The 26,890-nt window shown below is 44.2% G+C and overlaps 1 protein-coding gene across 4 annotated transcripts in view; it reads left to right on the plus strand.

Annotated features, from left to right (window-relative positions):
- Nucleotides 1–26,890, plus strand: part of LOC142785868 (uncharacterized) — a 135,948-nt gene that overhangs the window by 57,024 nt on the left and 52,034 nt on the right. For all 4 annotated transcript variants that reach the window (XM_075883903.1, XM_075883905.1, XM_075883907.1 and 1 more), the window contains one exon: nucleotides 14,530–14,646. In XM_075883903.1, coding sequence (XP_075740018.1) covers nucleotides 14,530–14,646 — 117 coding nt within the window. The remainder of the gene's footprint in view (nucleotides 1–14,529; nucleotides 14,647–26,890) is intronic.

Genomic DNA, 26,890 nt, shown 5'->3' on the forward strand with positions numbered 1-26,890 from the left:
GTATGACATAACATAACTATATGACGAGCACATTCGACTAGTAATAACATAAAAATTATGACATGGATGTCACAAATGTCATCATTTACGTTTCATTGTCTTGCTGCTCTTTCGGTGGTTTTATTCACATGAAATGTTGCAAAACTGGTATGGTATGACATGATTGCATGGCGAACAAAAGCGAAAGACCCTAAAATGAAAATCATGACATACGTGTCATGAAACAACATGCCACTGCGCTCATGATGCGCGCTCTGCCATTTCGCTAGCGTCACATATACGAAATTTGGTATTACGGTACATGAACGAATGATGAAGGTATCTTACTGGTGCATACATGATCATCATGAGATGCGTGTCATGTAACAACAAGACTACATGTCACACGCACGATATGCTGGCGGCCGTTTCGCTAGCCTTACTAGTACGAGTACGAAATTTGATATAGTGGGACGTGAATGCTTGAAGAAGGTATGAGACTAGTACAACAATGATAAACATGAGATCCGTGTCATGTAACATCATGACTACATGCTACGCTCATGATACGTTCGTGGCCGTTTCGCTAGCTTCACATATACCAAGTTCGGTGTTACGTGACACGAACGGACGACATAGGTAAATGACACAATCAAACATGGTAATCACGACATGCGTATCATATAACAACATGACTACATGCCACACTCATGATGCGCTCGCGGCCATTTCGCTAGCTTCATATATACCGAATTTGGTATTACGTGACGTCCATAAATGACGAAGTTATGTGACTGGTGCAAACATGATAATCATGAGATGCGTGTCATGTGATAACATGACTACATGCAGCAGACAAGGCGCCAATCCACTTCGACGTGACCCGGTGCGCGTGCGCGCCGGCGTTAGTTAAGTCTTGTCACGTTGGCGTTGCCACGCCATGCAGGTGCTGGTCCTGCCATATACTCGCAGGAGCGTGCTGTGTTGCTTTGACGCATGCGCGTTACAGCGCATCTGGCGTCCCTCTGTCTCGAAATGAGGCAGACGCAGTGCTGTCTAGGTAACCCATTGGCACCGATTGCAACATGTCGCATTTCGCGCCGGTCGCCGTTGGGCCGCGTCAATGAACGCTGGTCGCGCTGGTCGTGCTTGGCGTCATACTATAGAGTGCTCACGTTTTGCTAACGTAGTTTCACTGTGCCCAGCGTGCGCGCGTCAACGTTACGTTGGAGCATATTGGGCCCTTCATGATACACTCGACGTCATTTCGCTAACTCCACATATACCAAATGTGGTGTTAGGTGACGCGAATGCATGACGAAGGTATACATACATATATATATATATATATATATATATATATATATGTATATATATATATATATATATATATATATATATATATATATATATATATATATATATATATATATATGGTTTGTGCAAACATGATAATCATGAGTGAGACGAGTGTTATGTATGAACATAGAAACATACCACGCTCATAGCGTGCTCGCGGGCATTTTGCTAGCTCCACATATACTAAATTCGGCATCACATGACGTGAATAGATGACGAAGGTAAACAACACAGCCAAACATAATAATCATGACAAGGAAGTCTTGTGTGGCATAATTTGCCTCCACCTCGTAACGTCCTGGTGATTTGAAAGTGGCATATCAATCTTCCTCATTCGGGCTTCGCATATCATCGATTCCCACTGAACTTGGGATCTGCCAATTTTTTTTGCGGATATTTTACCTACGTGGTCACTTTCCCCAAATGTATAAATAATTTCTGCATCGTGAGATTAATGTTGCTGGTCACCAAACTTTAAATCCCTGGCCAAGACAAATCATTAGACCACGAATTGTCAGAATTACTTCTGCCCAGAAAAAGTAGGCTTGCGCGTCATACACCATAATAATAATAGCAATAGTCGTTACGTAAATCACAAGCATGTCAAGTTAGTGATGCTGTAAGCTTATCAAGTGAACGAGACTTGAGAGTTGCGCGAGTCAGATTTTTCCGAAGCCAGGACGATAAAGAACATTCCGTTTCCAATGAAAAGGCTTGAAACTGCAGAGCGCGAAGCACAGCCATATAAAGGAAATTGATCGCACGAAGTGAAAGAACTGATATAACGTATGGAAACGAGTTACCACGACATAACTATTTACTACGAGGATATATAATAAAAATAATCTGTCCCTGCCTACCCTGTCACTTCGAAGAAAAGTTTCCCGCCTATCAACTTTTCATAAATTGTATCACCACCCCATCTTGCGCGACGAACTTATTTTGCAACCCCAGTATTTTTCCAACCGTGTCGATCACCGTCACAAGGTTGTAATTATCACTTATCGTACTAACGCAGCTGCGCAGTCGTTCCTGCCTCGTTCTTCTCGCGAGTGGAACCACCTTCCCCCTGAAATCATTGCTATTAATGACAACCATCTTTATCGTGATACCGTAGCTAACATTGTATACGCAGGACCTATTTATTGCATTTTTTGTTTGTACGCTGACTTTTGCTTATATTCGTACTAACGCTGTATTTTTCCCTCCCCACCATGTACCATGTGTTATTCAATGTAATCCACTCCCCTCTGTAATGCCATTTGGCCCTGAGGGTATTATAAATAAATAAATAACTAAATAAATAAATAAATAAATAAATAAATAAATATATGTGTGAGGAAACGCGTTAAATCGAGGAAGTGAGATCAAAGGACGGAGCGGCTGACCAATAAAAGACGAACAACACGAAAGAGCTCGATTATCAGAGAGACAGATATAAAGGGGTGGAAGGGGGTGGGAGGTGTGGCAACTACAGGCAAGACAGTTCGGAATATGCTCAGAACACGCCGGATGACTACCGAACCCACATTGTACCACATGATACACTTTCCTGGTGTTATCTGTGTGGTCTGCAGCTTATTCTCTTATACAGCAGGTTTACGTTCGATATTCCACATGAAGCCAAATTGGGTACCTTCGCTCACGACGCGTGCGAGCATAATTCATGGTTCAAACGGGTGCGTAAGTGCGGATGAGTGCCGTGACAAAACAGCAGAAAAAGATATACAAGATCACCGCTTAGAGCTACCAAAAGTGTTATATGTGTCGTGAGCCGCTACAGTATAGCGTAAGAGTGACGCAACAGTAAATCTTGCCTACATTACCGCATTGTTGGCAAACATCGGCCGGAACATCGGGCGTGTAGCAGACGCCCGCCGCTTTGGTGCGGCCTTCACTGCACTGCGGAGAAAACCCACTGGTCCGGCACGGCAGGGCGTAGCGCGGGAGTTCACCAAAATGGTTCTCACTTCTTCTATGTCTGTTGCGGCGTTTCGGACACTCCCATTATGAACACCGCAGAAGCCAAGGTGGTGGCACAGAGGGCTCCCAATGATCTGTTTACCATTTTTGACCTCTTGAGCAAGCTCCTTCATCATCATTCACTTTTTGGATATGTAGGAGTTTTAAACTTTTCTTCCTGCTTTTCAACTACAATTTCTCCATTTGTGTTTTACTAATTTTTATTGCGGAAATAATCACATTTTGTTAATCATGATCACTCTAAAACCTTGAGTATCATGTGAACTAGAACGCACACCCAGGTGGATAATTTCCTATTCATTTGAAAGATGCATCGTCAGTTTCTTATATCTCACAACCAGTGCATGTGTCTACTTGCTGGATCTCAGTTTATGAATGCATTGTGCAAGACTATATCACCTCCTGCAAAATGTAAATCACTGCTTTCATCATATGTTTAGCTTCTTATTTTGTCCTTATCCTTTTGACAGGTACTCAGGGCAGTTTTGTTCAATACTTGCTATCAAATATTCCCCATATCTGTGTAATAAAGCCTTCTGCTTTTAGTGCACAAAGTTCGCTGCCTCTTCTGAGCAGCAGGAAGCTTTGTTCTGGAGTCTATCACTTGAATCGTTATATAATGTCGTATATCAGCATGATGGTTTCTGACAGTGCAGTAGTCGGTAAGGAACTCACCTTCTATACTTAAAAGAGAAGCACTAGATGATACCTTCTGTTTGTTTATTCAAGTTAACCTTTTTTCTATTTCTTTACTGTGCTTTTTATAGAGCTGGCCTTATGCACGTATAACGTGGATTCAGCTCACACAAAACAACATAACTTCTTGACCATTGCGAAGCCCTGCAAGTGCAGTGGACGTATAAAGGGCTGATAAGAAAGTCCCTAAAGCAAACATGTAAAGAATGAGCTTTAAATGGAGTAGCAAGGCCTACTGTCCGTATCTATAAAAATCTATCAAACACAACATGAAAATTGCGCAGCCTACTGTGGCAGAAGTTGTGATGATGACCAGGACTTCAATGAGGGTCAAACTAATGAACGGTTTGTTGTTGGAACCAATCAAGTCTTTTCAGGATATAATTGAGGTTGCTTCGAATGCTTGAACGAAAATAATTTGTCTAAGTTGTCACAGCAACCTCCATGCGGTTTACTGCCCTTACGAATGGAAGTACTCTTGTTGAATCAATGGTGTTTAAGCATGACAGCCTTGTGCTAAAAAAGGCCTGAGTAGGCATTCTCCTGCTAAAAGGCTATTCCTCTGGTACTTAAGCTTCGCGCTCACCATCATTGCAATAGTACTATTTGTTAAAGCTGATGATTTGCAATGAGTGTGATTGTATGTATACCCAATGAAGAAATCATTGAACGAATGTTGGAGCTTGTTAATAAAGAAAAGGACTGTTCATTACTAAGCCAGCAATGTGCGTCAGAGTTTCGGTCACAACTTAGACAAATTGTCTTGTTCAAACACTGGCTCCACCAACGTGCTATATTCAGCAATATTATTTTCATTCAAGTCCCCATCTTCATCTTAACTCATGGCATAATCAAATGTATAACTGTCATGTAGTACTTATTAGATTTTCGAATGATATTGCCTGTAGGGCTCACTTCTCAGTTTAATGAAACATTTTATGTAGCTGCATTATTCATTGTCTTCATCAGCCCATTCATCATCTACTCAGCCCTATTGCAAATAAATGGCAGAATATTCACGGAGTGATTGATGGAGAGTGGGGCGAAGCATTCATCCGTCCATTCATCCGTCTGTGTGACCATCCATGCGTCTGTTCGTACGCCCGTCCCTGCGCTCGTTCATGCATCCGCCCCTGCGTCCGTTCATGCGTCTATCCATGCATCTGTCTGTGTGTCCGTTCGTCCATCTATTCAACACTTCAAGTCCCACCATCTCGCATCTTTTTATCATATATTCCCTATATAGAACACCGCCATTCAGTGGACATTCCAAGGACTAAACGAGAGGTGGCACACGCACACTTTCTTACGGCTTGCGTTTCGGGTCTACTTCCCACCTTCAACCACCTTGAGTTCATGGTATATACTAGTTCACTGTATTCATGGCACTGCGGCCCAATGCTCGCTAAACCTTTCTAAAACCAAGGAGGTTACGCCCAGCGAGTATGACGTAGCAACCTTTTTCAGTCAGATAGTGCTCAATGTACATGCCAGTGGCTGCTAATGTGAAATAAGAGACAGAAGGATTCAGCTTTTAATTTCTTACGGCTTGCGCTTCGTATCTGCTTCCCCCCTTTAACTACCTCGAATTCATTCATGGTATATACTAGTTCATTGTATTCATGGCCCTGCGGCTAAACGCTCGCTAAACCTTTTCAAAACTAAGGAGGTTACACCCAGCGAGTATAATGTAGCAACCATTTCTTGTCTCATAGTGCTCAATGTACATGCCAATGGCTGCTAATAGGGATCGCAGCGTGCGCGTTGACTAAAAGCCGAATGCTTCTGTCTCTCAATCCTCATTAGCAGCCATTGGCATGTACATTGAGCACTATTTTTTATTGTTAAACAACGCACAGAAGAAATCTCTCACCGGCACCCCCTTGGAGGTAAAATGTTATACCTATTTCGGGTATGTGCCACTGGTGGTTACGTACTACGAAGGATACAAAAGCCACGCCATAAGCCACGCCCCTAAAACAGCGCCATGCCTGATTAAAGGGCCCAGTATTGTGCTGGTACCAGCGCCTCCCAGCGCAGGTACTGGGACGCTGGAGCGGCAGCGTCCCAGTACTCTGCGCAAAATGGTTTCCCAGAGATAAAACGGGGGTGAGAATTCGCCATAAATAAATGAATAAATAAATAAATAGGTATATATATATATATATATATATATATATATATATATATATATATATATATATATATATATATATGTAAAATAACGAGCATTCACAATAAAAATAAAAAAATAACAATAATAAAATAAAACACTGCTTCACGGGATTTACACTGGCTACCTCCTGACCTCTAACTGAGTACGCTACCCACAACGCCGCGGCAGAACATGCCTAATGGGGGTTGTAATACAACTATTTATCCGAAGAGCGCGCCTTTCACTTCATGTTTACAAGTCGCACAGTCAAGATTGACACAATATTCTTTTCCAAATAACAATTGTGTCTTTATTCGACAGTGACGAACGGCTTCTGGGCACTGAATGACGTGCAGGTATTAGCAAGAGAGCACAGTGCTTTGAACCATCTGCGTCTTAACGCTGAAAAATCTCAAATTTACTGGAGGAGCTGCCACAGATTGTCAGCTGTTGCCGCCGCTAGTCTTTTTTCCTTTAATAGTCGTTTCTAGCACTTGGTACTGGTCAACAAGTACAGATGATTTACATGTCTTGTTTGGTAGATATCCACGAACACGAGTGAATATAGAGTTTTTTTTTTGTGCAAGCGACGAAGTTGCAGTACACATCGGGTGTGCAAGATTATATACTTGCAGTTATATTGATACCTGCAACTGAGAAACCGCCGAAGAAATGACTAATGCAATCCACTGAAAAAGTATGCCAGTATGTTAGTTCACTAACGCGTAATAAATTACTAACACAAAATTGCGTGTTCTTACGTACGAGTCAGAGAAGTACCGGCTCCTGCGCTCAGAAGGAAGCTTTCGGTGACAGCCTACGTTCCTGAAAGCACGACACATCGATCGTCGCCGCTCCTTGCGCGGGCACAGGACACATACATAAGTGGTCGATTGAGGTTCAGGGATGTCGAAGTTGTACTTTATAGTCATTCTTACACTTTAGAATTGTGCCTGCTTGAAGTAAAAAGCGCCGGCAGCATGTACACCGACGCGGGTGGCACGATAGGCCTCGCTGGAACGGGGCACTGGGCAAGGCTGCTTTCGAAGCAGCTGAGTTGCGATGCTTGAAATTTCTGCATTTGAACGTCGCAATATTTCTAACTGTTACCTAAACTGTACCTGAAGTAAGTGGAAGGTCAATCAATGCCAGAAGTGCATTTACGGAGTGGTGATGCCGAGCGACAGCCGCTTTTCTGGCCTCCGCTGGCAGTATACAGCGGTCGTGCCAGTGTACAGATATATGCAGTTATATCAATACAAACAATTAAAAACACCCATAGAAATACCAATGCAATCCGCTGAAAACGTATGCCAGGGAGTCAGTTCACGGAGGCGTACCAAATCACCAACTAAAAATTGCGTGTTGTTGCATATCAGTCGGAGATGAACCGGCCAAGTGCGGCCAGCAGCTTTTCGGTGACAGCCTGCGTAGCTGAAAGCGTGACGTTCGATTGTCAGCGCTCCTTGTGCGAACAACGACATAAGACAAAATAGTTGATTTAGGTTCATGGATGTCTAAACTATACTTTACGGTTATTCTCACACCTTAAAGTTGTGTGTACACGAAGCAAGAAGCGCCGGTAACATATATACCAACGCGGCTGGCACGACAGGTTTAATGCTGGCTGGGCCGAGCACTGGGTAAGACCGCTCTCGACGCGTTGAGTTGGTATGGTTGAAGATTCTGCATTTGAGCTTCGGAACATCTCTCTTACCTGAAGTAAGTAGAAGGATAAGCATGACCATACATACATTTGTGTGGTGTGGTGGAATCGAACGACAGCTTTTTTTCTCGCCTCTGCTGGGAAAGCTTGGATGCGATCGAGGGAGCTCATTTACGTTTCCTCAACTTTGTGGCAAAAACAATTTCCTGTTTGTGTTGGGAGTGGCGTGCAGCTCCAGGCTTACTAACAATACTACTTGGAATCGTTAAAGCAATACACGGATGATGCGAATATGACCGGTTTACGCGGGGACATATGCGATAAAGGTGCACTATAGTTGTTGCGATACGTACGTGCGCTGTAAAAATTACGTATGCTTGGTATCTGTTAGGGTAGCATCTCTCCTTGCTGTCGAATCAAGCGTTTTATATTCAACGACACCGAAACAAACAACAGCACACGCTACAATAGCATGCACGCTGCAGCTGCGCTGGTAGAAACAGTGCGAGATCCAGTATTCACCAGCACTAGCCAGTGAAAACTTCAGCGCTTCTAGCGCTTCGCAGTGCGCACCAGCATCACACCGGTTGAGCCAGCGCCCCTACCAGTGCGACACAGCTTTTTCCCAGTGCGCCCAGTGAAGTGCCAGTGATTACAAGCGTGTATCAGTGTCTCCAGCATGTACCAGTGTTAAAAAACGTACTGGCATCACGCTGTTTTTGCAATAGGGAGCCTATTCCTCATCGACTTCTGTTACAAAATAATAACGGAAGAACTTGGAGCGTGCCGCACTCTATCGAAGAAGAGGGTGAATTGGGGAACGCGCACTTGGTCGGGACAGTTCGCCTCTAGAATTGGCAATAAATAGACGTCTCTCTTTCACGTCAGGGCGAAGAGTAACTTCGCTACATTGTTGTTGCCAAAACCCGGGACTGCCCTTCGAGAGACTTTCTTTCACGTTACGGCCATGGCAAACCCTGACCACCTTCGAAAGAAGCGCGGCTAAATCAGATCTGGTGTCACCCGAGCCCTGGCACTTCTAACGAACCTCTCGCTGCAACCGGATCATGACGCCTCTCAGATTAACGGCCGCATGAATTACCTCAATGACAAGGAGGCAGTACTGCCGAAGGTCGATGACATCATCCTTACGACCACAGATGAAGAAATCCTCGACCACGAAGTAGGAATGGCGCAAGATTACAACGAGAAAATTCTCTATGCGGTGTCGCGCGCGAAGATCTGGTTTCAAGAACGTGAGAGAACGGCCAGTACGCAGGCTCAAGTGACCGAACCCGGGCCTAGTTACCACACATCTCCGAACTCTCTGAACATCTCCGCCGGCGTATCAGGCCAGGTGAGAGAGCACCGTCAGCATTCAGTTCAACTACCAAAGCTACAGGTACAGTTTTTCGATGATAGTCTCTGTGGATGGCCATCCTTTTGGGGCCATTTCGACGCTACCATTCACAAAAATACCGAGCTGCCACGCAACAAAAAAATTAAGCGTCTCCTCACCTACTTGACCTGGAACGAGAAGCGAGCTTTTGAGGGCATTCGTCAAGTGGAGAAAAATCACGACCTTGCAATCAATACCATCACAGATCGCTTTGAACGCCAGGATCTGCTTGTGAACGGGCATGTCGATCATCTCCTTGGGCTAAGCCCCGTGAAATGCTCGTCAGAACTTTCAAAGCTTCGTCTGCTGCATGATATTGTGCAGTTCCACATTACTGCCTTGGAAGGTCTCGAAGTTGCGCCCGACCAGCACGCCGTGGTCTTAAACCGTGTCTTGGTGCGATATCTGCCAGAGGATGTTGCCATTATGTACAGGGGAAAGTCCAAGGATTCCAACTGCACCTCCAGCATCGCCAAAACCCCTGAAGACCGAATGAGCCTAGAAGAGAATTATAAACGTTTCTCAGCATTCAATTGGGAATCCGGGAGGAGGGCCGGTTAAAGTCTTGTCGGGTGTCGCAAGACGAAGCCAGAACCCAGATATCCGAAGAAACGTATGGCACAGAATTTATACCATTCTTCCGCCCCAACGGGGTCTACCTTGTCTGTTAGACTGGCGTGCCCACTCTGCCACAGCAAGGATCACATGATCGCTGCTTGCAATGCCAACCTGTCGGCTGAAGAGAAGCGTGCGATGCTACAGTACACCAATTGTTGCTTCCACAGTGGAACACAAAACCACGTCGCTAGAATGTGCAGGAAAGAATTCAATCTTAGGTGTGGTACCTGCCAGTGACGCCACCTGACCATCCTCTGCGAGTTATCACGCCCAGCCGAAGATTCACACCTCAACGCAGAATCTGCAGCCTTTTCTCAGTCACTCCCCTTAACTACGTGAACGGTCAATACCGCCAAAAGTTGCGCTAATCCACTCACGCATTGTTAAAGACAGGTCAAATTTGGGCAGACTCTGGAAACCACCGACTTCTCGTGCGGGTTCTGCTGGGCAGCAACAGTCAGCGCACTTACATTTGTGCAGACCTGGCAAGGATGCTTCAGTGCTCTGTCGTGGGAAAAGAATAGCTCTTCCTTGTCACTTTTGGTGGATGCAAGTCTCGAAGGCGATTTTGTACCTAGCGTGTCAAAATTTCATAAGATCTTACTGCTTGTTCTGCATATGATCAGCTCTTGTTTGCGAATATCTTTAAAAAGTGCCGTTTTTTTTTATTCATGGAATATTGCAGTGAACTCAGGTGGTGTACTAGGATACAATGATGGTGTTTACATTCTGAACATTGTTGCTGCTACTATAGTTTTCTTCTTTTACTTCCTTTCAGACATACGAAAAGAACCCGAGTGGAGCTGCCCTTATGCCTTACCCACATTTTCATAAGCGGGCATGCCGCACTTTTGACATATATGTTCCTGAATGTATACGGCAAATTTGTGTTTAAAGCAGCGCAGTGCATTTTATTGCTTGTTTGGAACGCAGCTGCGAGTACCACTCACAAATATGCAAGTTCACGCAGACCAGTGCATATACACATAATACCCCCCATCAACTTTGATTCTATCACTTGATTGCGAATTGTTTACTCTGACTTCGCACAACAATTATTCGCAAAATGACTTGAAAGCTTTGCCATCTATGCAGATGGCGTTCTCAGTATAAGCTGACAACATGTGAGCGAAGTTCAGCTAGCCCACAGGTCACATATTTGCTTGTAAACATCTACAGATATATAGGAAATTAGGGTTTTTTCGAGCTCAACGAATTACCCCCAGCTCAGAAAGTTTGCTGTTTTCGCGCCTTTGTACACAAGGTAGCGAAGTAGATTATATCAGGCCGCAGTTATGCATTGTCTTTTAGCAGCGTTCAGCAAGCTCTGTGTAAAAGCATGTTGCATCAAAAACATCCTTTCAACGTTCTCTATGTTACAGTGACCAACCACTTTGTCTTTGTTTTGATATTAGATGTTGCATCGCTATCCTTGCATCTTACATTGTAGATGACCTCACTCAAATCGTCCGTGCTTTTTGGTATACCTTGGGAACTGCGTTCTCGAACCCCAAAGACAACAGATCTGCGCATGAGCGCATGACGGTCTGCCACAAAAGTACACTGCGAAAATGCAACGCCACTCGCATAGGTAAAATGACAAGAATAAGTTCAGAGTTTTAAAGACCGCTGAGGGGGATGCTGTTGCAGCCACCAATGCGTATTGTTCGGAGACTGAGTTTAACTGCTGGAGAATTGACGGTTTCACCAGAGCCTGCTGGTCTCTGGCAACATTGTGAGTTCACCAGAAAATCACCCCAGGAAACATCTGGTTTAGCTGGTTCTTGCGTGGTTTTAGCCTTTGTTGTTGGCCGCGGCTGCTTGTGTTGCAATATTTTATGCGGATAAAATATTTCGATGAAGCGCTCGCTACTCTGGCACAGCTTTGTTAAGCCAAGATGAAGTCTGCAAGCCTGAACTAATTTTACATGCTTGTTAAAACGTCCAGTTTTGATCACGTGAGAAAACTGGATTCCCGTTAAGAGCACGTAGGCTTATTGTTCTTCCCACTTCATTAAAGGAAATATAAAGCTCAGCGCACACTATTTGCACAGAGACGATACTCTGACTTTAGATTAGTTGAAGGAACCGGCTACCGGGAACACATCAGCTACATCTTTCACTTGTGGCAGATACGTGTACTGACGCGTGAAATGGGTAACAAAACGTGAAAGCGAACACTGAAAATGTATCACAAAGGTGTTTCTAGTATAGTTTGAACGATAATAACGATGCGTAGTGTTTGAAAAAACATGGGGCCCAAAGTATCCATGTTCTACATGAATCCACACACTGTGTACGTCGTGGTGTTCATGTTTCGTTGTCGTTGTATTTGATTGCGTGTGGGCACTCATCTCTGCGAGCAAATGACCCATCGCCTGTCCTTCTGCTGCTAAATATTATCCCTGCATTCTAGCTCATTTATCTTTCGTTGTGACTATGGCTTAGGCGGGTTCAACTTGATTCATGAATAGCTTACTCGGGAGTTAACCTTAATAGTTCGCGTGACCAAGCCTCAGTGTATGTCATCGCATAACGAGTACATTATATATTTCCTCGGTCATATGAACACTTTGAATCGTGAGCAATTCCGAACGCCAATGATCTCTATAAAGAGTGCCCGGCGTGACACAAGCGCAAAAATAAGCGTTTTATCTTGAGTTTATGTGTTTACATGAAAACAGATATGTTCGTGGTTTTACAGGAAGAATGTTTTCAGTTTTAGTCGAAAAGCTGTATTGAACAACTTCACTATGGATCGGGCAACTCTCCTCCTGCATGTCGACAATGTGGTGCGCTTCGAAGACGCGGGAAGGGAAAACACAGGTGCACGCTGTCCATTCTCTGTCCGCGTGTTCAAAGCGCATCCACATCGACACGCAGAACCAACTTGCCCAATTAAGTGCGCTGGAAAGCTTCTCCTGCAGGCGCGGCCGCAGGCAGAGGTAACACGGAGAAGGGGGCTGCGATCATCGGAACGCTACGGCGGATATTTTGTGCGGCGCCCGTCGGCCACGTGAGCCGTGTTACCTGCAGCAGTGGCCGCACCTGCACCTACCGTGAACTACAGCGAGCCTATTTATGTGGCCGCTATACGTGGCACCAAATACACCCTAAGGAATGCGCCAAAAGTAATAAAGCAGCAAAGTCAAACACACGCCGCAAACACCACCGGGGCCATTGAAGAAGTTGTGCCGGATGTGGCGCTCTGGAAGTCTGCTGGGGTAGGCCGTTCGGCGCACCAGTTTGTTTACAAACACCTAAGCCGTCTATAGGACATAGCTTCGGCATAAACAGTGCTGGAAACTTGGCTGGAGAGAAAGCGGGGAGGGGAAATCGGAATAATGTTTCGCTCGTCGTTAACCATTAGCTTCTAAGAACAATGTGTTTCCGACGTTTTATGTTGCTAATGGACTGGTAAACATCCACTTACTTGATGTCAACGTATGCAGCGAATGCCACCTGCATAAGTGGGAACACTTCAATGTAATATTATCGATTGATAAGTACAAGTAATGTTTACACTATGTAGTTTACACTTAGTTTGGAACATTTTTGCATGTACAGCTTGACTCAGCAAAAATAAATCTGTGCAAAACGGGAACAGGTGGAATGTCATATGAACTTACCAAGGGCAAATTTTTGGCCTTATTGTTGTAATATTTCCATAAAGTTCAGCGTAGCACTTCAAATGACGAGGACGGGAGAGGTTTGTGAATGTTCTGCCTGCCAAAGGGTTGACAGGCGTGCTAGTTGGTACAAATTCATAATGAAATAATCGAAAGCGCAAAATAATGGTCTCTTCTCTTGTGTCCCGTTGGTTTGCGCTTCCAATTATTTCATTATGAGTATATTCTGCCTATTCCATCTTCGTCATTTCAGTGCCGCCGTTAGCTCTATGAACATGCATTGTGCTCTTTGTGCCTGCGTTTGTTGCATACAAATTTCTCGTGTTTGTTCGTGTAGAGTGTCGTTCGACTGGACTCTTGTTCAATTTGTTTTGTGTACACAACCAACAGGTACCTTAGGGAGCTAGTCATGGGCAACTGCATTCATTTCACAAAATGATCCTACCTATGCGACACATCTTATGGTACGTCCATGAACCCTGTGTTCGCTTGCAGATGAAGGGGCACACATAAACAAAATTTCCAGGCTGTCCAGCCAACGAAACTCTCCACGAAACAGCAGAGACAACTGCACATTCACAGGCACGCAGAGTATAAATAAAATCTATAACTTTTGTATTTTGCAAGCTTAACAAATGGCACAGCTGTCTTGCAGAACGATTGCTTTCATGAGAAAAAAATTTGCCATCTTATATGGCGAAATTAAAGACCGTTTTGCGGAACAATACAAACATTTTAGTGGTGGTCGTGATAACATACGGAATGCGTAGGAACGCCTTTATTGAAAGAAATTGTTGTGTCACTTGAATAGAGTGACGGTTTTTTTTTTGTGAGTTGTGCTCACAGATGAATAACCGTAAGGAGGCTACGACTTAAGGAAATAGTCGTATTCGTGGTCACAGAAGTGCTCAGCAGCGCTATACCTTCAGCATTCTATGTGAAGAAGAATCCTGAGTTTTTACAGCGCTATAATGAGTCGTTTTCCCTTTGTGATGCATAGTTAAATGATCATTCTGGCATGTTTTGTTTCCGAATGACTTTTCAGACTCTCGCACTTGGTTATAATGATGAATGGACAAGGAAAGATGGTACATGCAAGAATGGAACCTGCATGCTGACTAAAGTAGTCCGTGGATGTGCGAAGAGTTCAAAACCAGTAACGGTAAGCGTTGTTCGTTTCATTTCTTACTCTGAATTTTCCACAATAGAAAATGCTTTAGAAATGTTGAAGATGTGGTTGACACACCTGTTTGTGTGTTTTCTTCTTGTAAGCAAAAGCTTTCTGTAATACAGCAACTATAAAGAGAATAGTAAACACATAGCACTTAGTCATGCTTTACCGCTAACATTGGCCAAAGGCACTTTACGTATCATGTGCTGATGTTGTGGGCTTCGGCAGTGAAGTCATCAAAAAAGGAAACTTTTTATTGGGCGAGGTTTTGGCCAAAAAACTATTAGGTATGCAGCACAATGCTAGCAGCAATAACACTCGTTGTAAAGGCAGGAGGAAGAGGAGAAAAGAACGAGGAAGGACTGGGAGGTTAGCCAGTTATCATACCGGCTGGCAACCCTGAAAATAATATTTGCAAGGCGTGCTCGTCGGCTGCGAACAAAGTGTGTCTAGGTTGTCGCGCAGCACAGTTGTGTGCTTTCTACGAGATTAGCCACGTATCCTCATGCAAAGAACGGCAAAACACGATAATTTTCTGTGTAGGGGCGTTGCGTTAGATATAGACGCCTTCTGGCATTAATGTAATCAACAAATTTTTTTAGAATCCAGAGCAACTGGCAGGTGGCAGCACCATGTCCATTTAGTGAAGCCTAGGAAACAGTCGCTTTTTTTTCTTCGTCGCGACGCATTGTCTGCGCAGCGTGATAAACACGGCGATCTTAAGAATTACGTACCTGTGCAATTTGTAAAAAAGGAAACACATTTCCTAGTACAGATGTATTAATGTCGCACATCAATACACAGTAACCAGATATAAATGTATGGGCGTTAACCAAGGGCATAAACAGTCACCGGGTGGCTGAATCGATTGACAGAGAGAAGAACGGATATAAGAACAGAAAAAAATTTCTGCGCTTAGTGATGTCAACAGAGACCGTCTTTAAAAACAATGACGTGCGAGAGCAGGAAAAGGTTCCGCTACGCATTATGGTTAGCGCAGTTGATTTTTATGTCGACAAGTCATGTGCACTTTTCTTTCACTGAAGCAAGGTTTCATCACCAAGTTCTTGCATAAATTGGAGAATATGCCAACAACATTGTAGCATCAAGTTCTGTGTCAGCTGGATTGAGTCTTCTACAGCTTAGTTCAACAAGAATGCACAAATGAACACTCTATAAACGCGTTTCAAACGCACTGCATTGAGGCACAGTGCAAATCAAGGAGGTGAGCGCTCTGGTTGCTACGGGCGAGGATAAGCGCGCGTGCCCTCAGCTGTTGCTGTCAGCTGCCTACGCCATAACATGATATGTAGGGGGCTCCAGTTGCTAAGGACGTACGCGCCCGCAGCTGTTGCTATGTCATAGCTCGACTAATAAAAGCATTCGCATTAAAAAACACAATTAACAGTTAATATAGCATAAGCATACAAAAAATTTCAAATATTAAAATTATACTGAAGACTGCCAAACAGTGCAATAATTAGAAAGAAAAACAGCAACGACACCGATCAACACCCAGCGAAGAATAGAAAAAAAAAGAAAAACATTTTCTTGAGAGCACACAGTTTGACAACGTAGGAAGAAAAAAAGAAAACTAAATTTGATTACGTATTCAAAGCGAAATCTCATTCAAAACGAAATCTGAAAATGATTATTGTTAGTATTGTCATGATGAGAACTGTAGAGTAAAGAGTTCCCTTAGTTTGTCTTTATTTGTTAGTATAGGTGTTGTTAGGAAGGCAATTCGATATTAGAATATCTCATGGCAAAACTGATGAATTAACAGCGTCTGTGGTCCAATAAATGCGTTTATAACTGAGGTCGTTGTGAAGACGTCGTGATGTGCAGAATGCGCGTACTAAAGAAAAGTTTGCTGGTTTCATTTGAAAGACGTACCCGTGGAACGAGGACGAGAGGGCTATTTCTCGTCGACTACTTATGGTTTGAGGGAAAATGTTTAGTTTTATTTACATTATGCATGCCTGGTAGTTATAATCGCAGGAAATAAAACGACTGGCTCAATTTTTGAATAGCCTCTGACATGCGATATAGGTACACAAAATAGGGAGACCATTTAGGAGACGCAATTTCAAGCTGCGTACGTACACATGCTAAAAAAGCAGCTTTACGAATGTTAGATGGACAATAATGTAAGTTGCGGTGAATTTACCCAACCGATTTGAAAGCGTTAGCGCATAAGGTTGTAAAATGGAAGGTACAGAAAAGGCTTAATGTAACGTTTACGACTACGTAATTGTATGACGAAGTCCGAGTCAGCAGGGTCGTATTTGTGTAAAACGAAAAGTTATAATTTTAAGTTTTATGCGAGACTAATAATAATTTACATTCAGATGAGTTGAGTCTCATTTTCCAAGCTTCACACCAGTTTGTAACAATTTCAAGATCATTTTGTAAGGTGAGATGATCATCGGGGATTCCGATTGGTCAATATACTATACAGCTATCTGCATATACACGCATGTAAGATGGGATGTTATTTGGCAGATCATAGATGTAAACGAGAAAGAGCAACGGTCCTAGCACTGCCCTGTGGTTCTCCGGAGGCGTGGTAAATACGTAAGGGATGACGCATACATATTAACGATTGTTAACTGTTGATGGTTTGTCAGAAATTCGCGGATTCAGGAGAGCGTCAAGGTGTTTTACTTTAGAACTGATCATCTGAAAATGAAGCGGCAGTGGGCTACGTGGTCTAAGGCTTCGAAGAAATCAAGAAAAATGCTACCTGTTTGAAGGCCATGATCCATGTTGAAATGTGTGTGTGTATAGTAAATTCTAAAAACTGGGTCTTACATTTCAAGCCCTTCTTCAATCAATGCTGGTTAGCAGCAAAATGATTTGACTCTAGATGGTGATAGGCATAGAAAACAACAATAGGTTCCACTATTTTGCAACAAATGCATGTCAATGAAATTGGTTGATAGTGTTCTGGGGAATTTTCGCTGCCACGTTTGTGTACTAGTACCACTTTTCCTGTTATTCAGTCTAAAGGGAGTTGGCCTGATGATATAATGACTGGAGAAATACATGACACAAAATTTTATTTTTGTTTAATTTGAGAGTTGATATTATCAGGGCTGGATGAGCTAGATAGCTTGATGTTATAGTGATACCAGCGATGCCATCTTCAATTACGTCACTGAACTTCATATACTGGTAATTTAGATCAGGGACATGTATGAATGGTCACCTATAACGAATATTTGTTAAAAGAAGATATTCAAGACAACTGCGTGCTCTTTGTCACTAACAAGAACTTTATTACTATCGCATAGCGAAATGCGCTGCGCGCCGTTGGTTGGTGAAATGGCGTGCGAATACTTCGGGGGATTGTGTTTAAGTAGTGATGCAAGATCATGTGAGCAGTATTTATTCATCATCATCATCATCATCATCAGCCTGACTACGTCCACTGCAGGACAAAGACCTCTCCCATGTTCCGCCAGTTAACCCGGTCCTGTGCTTGCTGCTGCCAATTTATACCCGCAAACTTCTTAATCTCATCTGCCCACCTAACCTTCTGTCTCCCCCTAACCCGCTTCCCTTCTCTGGGAATCCAGTCAGTTACCCTTAATGACCAGCGGTTATCCTTTCTACGCGCTACATGCCCTGCCCATGTCCACTTCTTCTTCTTGATTTCAGCTATGATATCCTTAACCCCCGTTTGTTCCCTAATCCACTCTGCTCTCTTCTTGTCTCTTAAGGTTACACCTACCATTTTTCTTTCCATTGCTCGCTGCGTCGTCCTCAATTTAAGCTGAACCCTCTTTGTAAGTCTCCAGGTTTCTGCTCCGTAGCTAAGTACCGGCAAGATACAGCTGTTATATACCTTCCTCTTGAGGGATAGTGGCAACCTACCTGTCATAACTTGAGAGTGCTTGCCGAATGTGCTCCACCCCATTCTTATTCTTCTAGTTACTTCAATCTCGTGGTTCGGCTCTGCGGTTATTACCTGCCCTAAGTAGACATAGTCTTTTACAACTTCAAGTGCACTATTACCTATCTCGAAGCGCTGCTCCTTGCCGAGGTTGTTGTACATTACTTTCGTTTTCTGCAGATTAATTTTAAGACCCACCTTTCTGCTCTCCTTGTCTAACTCCGTAATCATGAGTTGCAATTCGTCCCCCGAGTTACTCAGCAATGCAATGTCATCGGCGAAGCGCAGGTTACTAAGGTATTTATTATTACCCTTTGCTAAATCCATGCAGTAGTTTTTCAAAATTATGGCGTATCTGCCCCATGCCGTCGGCAAGTTTGTGCGCTCTGCATTTGCGTATAGCCTTTTATTTTTTTATTTCTTAACCTTCGAAGGCATTTGGTGAACCAAAAGTTCCACATATCGTGTGATATCTTGATTTGTTGGATGTATTTTTCTACAAACGCACACAGCTTTTTTTTTGAAGAAGCCAGTTTCCATTGACTGCGCGATCTGAAAACAAATGTAAGAGGGCGCCAGGAAGATAAATTTCAAGTTCTTTGTTAATTTTCTTATAGCCTTCTTCTTTGTAGTCACGAATCGTTTTGTTTGAGACTCCCGTAAACTGCAAGTGGATAATAAGAGTAAGCTGCTGTAGTTGGTGATCGCTGAAGCCATCAAAGAAGATTATGTCAGTAAACCGCTTGAGGGGAGTAGGTGAAAATTAAGTGTAAAATGTTTGTGCCGCGAGTAGGTTGCGTAATCATTTGGAACAAGGTGAAGTCTAGCGTTAACGAAATGAACTTCATTGATGTACGATAGTTGATCTATCTTCTTTGTGTTGTTTTATGCTGTATTATTTGTTTTTTGATTCCATGCCTTTTTGTTTTCATTCTGCTTTGTATGTTTTTGTTTCTACGATTCTAACAGCTGCTTGTGCTTTTAGTATTTGTAATCATCACCGAGGGTCCCGTTGCAGTCTTGTACTTTGGGACCCTCGTCTATATATTTTACTCCCTGTAACGTACTTTTATGACATGATAATAAACTGATTGATTGATTGATTGACAAGTGAATGATAGGTTATTTCAGTCAATAAGGGGGAATATAAAATCAACAAAAAGGTACACGAGGTCAGTAAAACAGAGTTTAAGACGTTTATAAATATTACTCCACCGTTGGTCAAGAAATGATTGCTTTGTATGAGGAGGGCGATAACAACACCGTATCAAGCACTTGTTGATGTATAGGTTTGACATTCCACACATACTACTTCACGGCTAGAAATTAGGTTGATGATAGGGATGTCATTGTTCTATTAATACTCACGCCACTACTTTTCCTCACAGTTTGGTGGCACGTGAACATGTCTAATGTGCTCTGATGTGAAAATATTCCATGATCGCATATTTACGCGCTCAAACTTACAGAGCAGAACTTTAGCATATATTACTTCCTGAGGCAGCCCAGTTTCCTCTAGCCTAGCCTGCTATTCCGAAAAACAGCAGAATAGATCATCGCATACCGTTTACTGTATCTGATTATTTACTGATGGGACATCCAGAAAACATTCTGTTTTTTTTCTTATTGGAAACATCACACAATGTTTCCAGGCATGTTCCAGAATCCTCAGCTGCGTGCGATGGCACAGATGCATCCGACATCGCTAGCCTTGCGTACAGCAGTTCATTTGTTCGATAGAGCGAGATCGTGATTTCACGCGTTTCAAGCCAGTGGACAAAGCCTTTTATTTATCGGCATAATTGCGCAGAGTTTTCAAAGCAGCTGTCTGTTCCGTTTTGAAACATTTACAATCCGTTTGCATAGCTGCCACGGTCGTTTCGAGCTTATTATTTGTTCCAAAGCAGCGAAAAACGCGTCTGCCTCAGCCTAGGACGCAGGACCACGATGCTGCTCAACGTCACCCGCAAAAACAAGAAACAGTTCGGACAAAGTGAAGCACACTTTTGATAGCAGTGAGACACGATGCTGACATGCACCAGTCCTCTTTATCAGGCATCACACCACTATTATACGATAACTTCTGTATTTAAACGAAGCAGCTGTCAAGCAACTAGCCTATAAGAACAGCATTGGTGAGGATGGCATACTGGAAGTGATGACGTGCCCAAAGGCAACTACAAGTGCTTCCTACGACCTTCGAACCTACGACCTTCGAATAACGCGTTCGATGCGCGAGAGCATCGAACGCGTTATTCGAAGGTCGTAGGTTCGATTCCTGCTCACAGCTGGTAATTTTTTCAGCCACTTTTCTTTCTTCTTATTTACATTCCATTGGTTCTAATAACTTCCCCTATACATTCCTTGGCATTACTGTCTGTTATATCTCACATATATATATATATATATATATATATATATATATATATATATATATATGAAAGGTGAACCTGAGGAGTCAAACTTTTCATCACTGTAATTTGCTTAATTTAGCCCCCTGGACGAAAAAACTTGCGATGATTGCATGTTGTTTACCACTCGTTTTTTTGTTTACAAAATGCACCTGCCGTTAATAGTACGCAAACGTGGTCGTATGACTACTTATCAGTGTATAATGGGTGGTATTGCCACTGGCCCAGGTGCGTTTTTTGTTTTTTTTTCTTTTTTCTCTTTTTTCTCTTTTTCTTTTTTTCTTAGTTTTATGCACGTGCTATGCGTAGTACGCACACCTGGCCGTTCGGCTGCTTATCAGTGCATGATGGGTAGTTGGGCCACTGGTATATGTAGATTTTTCTTTTTCTCTCGCTTTCTTTTTTTCTTTTTCTTTTTCTCTTGCTCTCTCTCGGCTGGAAGTTGCCATAAAAACGCGTCGGAGCCTACTAAATTTCGTCTGATGAAGATCGGTCTCTGATCGAAACGTCATCAATAAACAGTATTTTAGAGCCGTATACTTCTTTTTCCTTAATTCTATGGCAACCGAAGCCAGACTCTCTATAATATATATATATATATATATATATATACATATATATATATATATATATATATATATATATATATATATATGTATATATATATATATATATATGTATATATATATATATATATATTGAATTAACTTGCAGATAGCACATAAGAAAAGGATCGCATTTACTAACGTTTCGGCCGTGGCACGGCCTTCGTCAGAGTAAGATGTGCGTATATATATATGTACGTATATATATATATATATATATATATATATATATATATATATATATATATATATATATATATATATATATATATATATATATATATATATATATATATATATATACTACTATAGCGTTTTTAGCACTAAGTCGAAGAAACTTTTGTCACTTTTATTGAGGGAAACGCAGAGGTGAAGCCGACCAGCTGTCAAGCGGAGCGAGTGCGAGCAACAACAACACTATTCCTTCTCTTTTTTCACCGGCGCTCCTGCCTGTGCCATATATCAATGCTACGAATCTCTCCCCCCCTCCCCCCAAAAAAGGAGCCATCTTGGCGACCGGATAGGATGGGTGGGTCTTAGCGCGGTTTAAATCACTCGCCATTAACAGTCTCGAAACCACGACGGCGTCGGTATGTCGATGGTTGAACGGGCTCAACAATACAGTTAACTGGTGAGGACTGACGTAGGACTCGACAGGGGCCTTCGTACTTTGGCAGTAGCTTGGTGGAAAGACCAGGGAGATATGAGGGAACGTGAAGCCATACAAACGTTCCAAGCGAGCATGACTGGGAAGGCAGGTTTTCATCGTGACGGTCCTTCTGGTTTGCTTGACCTTGAGTGGTTAAAGAACACACGAGTTGCCTGCAATCTTCCGCATAGGTGGTGACTTCAGATAAAGTTGTGGATTCTGAAGCGTCTGGACGGTACGAGAGAATGGTGTCCGTGAATGAGGAAGGTTCACGCCCGTTGAGGTGGAAGAACGTAGAGAATCCTGTCGTAGACTGAATCGCACTATTGTAAGCGTAAGTAAGAAAGGGGAGTATGCGGTCCTAGTTGGTCGGGTCAGTGGACACGTATATAGACAGCATGTCATCCAGTGTGCGGTTAAATTGTTCAGTTATTCCATTCGTTTGCGGCTGGTACGTGCTGGTTGCCCGATGCAAAACGTCGCATTCGTCAAGAAGGGCTTGTACGGATTCACAAAGAAACGTATGCCCGTGGTTACTGAGTAGCTCACGAGGTGCACCATGGCAAAGAGCAAAAATGTGAAGAATAAACAAGCCAACTTCGCGAGATGTGACCGCCGGCAGCGCAGCAGTTTCAGCATAGCATGTCAAGTAATTGATAGCGACAACCACCAGGTGGTTCCCATCAGGAGTTACTGAAGACGACCGTACAAGTCAATTCCGATGCGGTCAAAAGGACGGGATGAGCAAGGCAGCGGCTGCAGGGTTCCATTGGCTATGATCGGTGGACATTTTCGGCATTGACTTTTGGAACACAAACGTACGTACTGTCGGACAAATCGGTACATTCCGCGCCAATAGTACCGCAGCTGGAGGCGTGCATACGTTTTTATCACACTGGCGTGGCCGCATTGAGGATCCACGTGAAAGGAGTCGCAAATAGCAGCACGTATGTGGCGAGGAATCTCAAGCAACCACTTCCAGCCGTTGAAAAGGTAGCTGCGACGGTAGAGGAGTCCATCGCGGATGGTGAAATGTCGAGCTGTACTTCGTAGTGAACGATTGGCGGTACCTTTGGGCGGCTGAGAAAGTACCTCTATCATAGAGACTATCCAAGCGTCTTGGCGCTGCCAGGAGGGCATGTCAGTGAACGAAAGTGCCGCAGCATCGAGACTGGAAACAGACGAACTTCCATGTCCATGGGGAAGCGAAGAGTGAGAACGAGCGTCGGCATTTGACTGTCTGGGCCCGACCTGTAGACAACATGGATATCATAGTCTTGGAGACGCAATGCCCCAAGAGCCAGACTGCCAGACGGGTCTTTTAGTGACGAGAACCAGCAGAGGGCGTGGTGATCAGTCGCGACGTGAAATGGACGGCCATAAACGAAGGGTCGAAGTTTTAAGATTGCCCAAACGACTGCTGACATACCTTTTCTGTGACCGAATAATTCTCTTCAGCCCTAGTAAGAGTGCGACCAGCATAAGGAACCACGTACTCGTCAAAGTCAGACTTGCGTATAGCTAGAATAGCCTCAATGCTGACTCCTCTAGCGTCGGTGTGTATTTCGGTAGGAGCATTGGGGTCAAATTGACGAAGAATCGGTGGAGATGCCAGCGAAGGACGTAGTTTTGCAACTGCGTTCTCACAAAGTGGAAGACCACGCTGAAATTCCTTCACTGTTAGAAAATATGTGTGTTAAAGAGGCCATTACGGAGCCGAAATTACGGACGAGTCTACGAAAGTATGAAAATAAGCCGATAAAGCTCCGGAGCTCCTTGAGTGTCGATGGCTTAGGAAAGTGGGCGACGGCACGGAGTTTCGCAGTGTCAGGTGGAACACAATTCTTGCTGACAACATGACCTAAGATGGTGAGCTTCTGGGCGGCAAAATGGCACTGTTTTCAAATTTGGTTGGAGCCAAGCATTTGTGAGGCATTACAGGACAGTTGCGAGGCGCAGAAGATGGGTATGAAAGCCTTTTGAAAAAACAATGACGTCATCCAGATAGCAAAGACACGTCTGCCATTTGAGGCCTCGAATTATGTTGTCCATCACCCACTCGAAGGTGGCAGGGGCGTTGCAAAGACCGAACGGCATCACGTTAAACTCGTACAAGCCGTGCAGAATTACAAACACAGTCTTTGCGCGGTCAGATTGATCAATGGGTACTTGCCAGTATCCTGATCGAAGATCCAGCGAGGAAAGGAACTCTGCTCCTTGCAAACAGTCGAGAGCATCGTAAAATCTGGGGAGTGGATAAACATCTTCACGCGTGATCATGTTAAGGCACCTGTAATCAACCGATAATTGGATGCTCCCATCCTTCTTTCTTACCAGTACCACTGGGGAGGCGCACGGAGTGCTGGACGGCTGTATGACGCCATGATTGAGCACATCAGACACTTGATCGTCAATCACTTGACGTTCAGGGTGAGAGATCCGGTATGGACGCTGACGGAGTGGTGCGTGGGTGGCGGTGTATATACGATGAACAATCGCAGATGTTCAGCCCAAATTGTTTTGCTTGAAGTCGGAACACGTCCGGAAGAAGTTGAGAATTGTCAAGAGTGGGGTCTGTTCGACAACACGAAGGTCCGAATCAAACGATGAAAGAAGGCGTCTTGGGAGATGTGGTGGACGTGGAAGCGGGAGTAACACTGCTGATTTGGAGTTTTGTTGCGCGATCGAGCAGTTGGCTGGCGCAAACTCAATCAATGTCCTTGAAACGGTCGATGCAATCGCCACCAATTAACTGGCTGGCACTGAAAGGAGATTCGTGGCTAAATGGTTGCGGAAGTGTTTTCGCTCATCGGAAGAGCAAAAGGTAGAAGAACATTTTTTCGAGAATTGAAGTCTTCAGACTGCGTGAACATGACGTTCGAAAAAAGCAGCATGGGCGCTGGAGATCGGCGCAATAACTGAGGACATAGGTGAGATATCCATGTCTGCTGCGACAACACCACGAAAAATGGAAGGCTTGTTAGAATTGTCGTCGGCGAGTGATGATAATTCTAGTTCGACTGAGGCACAATCAACAACGGCATGATGTCTGGAAAGGAAGTCCCAGCCTAATATCACGTCGTACGAGCAGTATGAAAAAATGATGAATTCAACCACGTACAGAATAACCTGGACGAGTAGCTGAGCTGTGTACATCATAGAAGGGTTTACTTGATGTGTGGTTGCCTTACGCCGAGAGAAGGCAGAAAGCGGAATCGTAACTTTCTTTAACTTGCGACACATTGCTTCACTCAATATAGAGACGGCAACTCCAGTATCGATTAAAGCACTAACGGCAACAACTTGCATAAAAACAGGTATTTCGTTAGTGGGTAGACAACGAGGCCTTGTAGAGTGCGACGGTAGCGCAGTTCTTGCCTCTGAAACTGCGATGGTCCGTTTTACGTTTGGGCAGGTGGTGCACGCCGAAGCATTCGTGAAGGCGAACGTCGGCGTGTGGAGGGCAATCGGTGCTTGTTGAAGGCGCGGTAGCTCGGTGTTGGGGTATCCGAAATAGCATCGAGAGGCAGTGTCTGTGGTGGCTCTTTGTAGGCGTAGCTGTAGGTTTCATCAATGGTACCTGGATGAGGGACGCGCCGGCAACCGAACCGCTCAACATGGCCAGGCAGACGGCAGTAGAACCAGATGGGTCTGCTATCTGGTGTGCGCCAAGGATAGTTGGGAAGCGTTGAAGGATGGCGGGAAAGGGGGTTATGCGAACCTGCCGGTACGCGTGTTGCGTAGAATGCGTTCGTTTGGTGGGCAGAGTCAACGACGTTTGACGGCGCATGTGCCGGCCTTCGCGCGACGTCAGCTTAAGTCAGGAGAGCAGACACAGGCGGTGGCTGGTACGTGAGCGGGAGTGCCTCGCAGACTTCCTCGTTGATGGTTTAGCGCAGCGACGAGGTTAGCGCGTGAATATTGCTGGGAAGGAAGGGCGCAAGAGACAACTCGTTAGCCACATCCTCTCGGATGAATCGTTGGATTTGCGGTGTCAATACTATCTGTTCTGGTGAAATTGTACCAACAGTGAATGGTGACATGGTGGTCATGTGGAAAGAAGGGCGTCGCGTTGATATGCGCTGTTTTCGCAACTCGTCGTTGTTTTGGCATTGCTGAATAACTTCCACAACTGCTCGCGGGTCTTTCGCCACCAGCGTGTGGAAGGCATAATCTTCGATGCCCTTCAAAATATGTTTGATCTCTGCTGTTTAGGACATGTCGGGATTGTAGCGACGGGAGATGCTTACAACGTCCTCGATGTAAGACGTGAAACCCTCTCCGAACAGTTGGGCACGATTTCGCAAGCGCTGTTTTGCGCAGAGCTTGCGCACTCTTGGGCGGCCAAACGCGTCCGCGAAGGTAGTCTTGAAAGTGGCCCAGTCGACAAACTCAGCTTCATGGTTGTTGAACCAGAGCTCCGCTACTCCTCTGAGGTGAAACTGGACGCAGCCAAGTTTGTCGTTTTCGTCCCACCTATTAGGACGCCTACTCTCTCCTACGAAGAGAGCCAGCCCTCGCCGTCTTGCTCCTTGGTGCCACTGAAGATGATTGGGTCTTGCTCTCTCGGGACGCCCAGACAGCGGGCAGGTGGGTATGCAGGAATGGTCTGCTGTGCAACATCAGTGGACATCGTTGACGGCGAAGGTAGAGTTAGGTTGCAGAGTTCAAG

The sequence above is a fragment of the Rhipicephalus microplus genome, chromosome 2, assembly GCF_043290135.1.
Source record: "Rhipicephalus microplus isolate Deutch F79 chromosome 2, USDA_Rmic, whole genome shotgun sequence".
NCBI classification, from domain to species: Eukaryota; Metazoa; Arthropoda; class Arachnida; order Ixodida; family Ixodidae; genus Rhipicephalus; species Rhipicephalus microplus.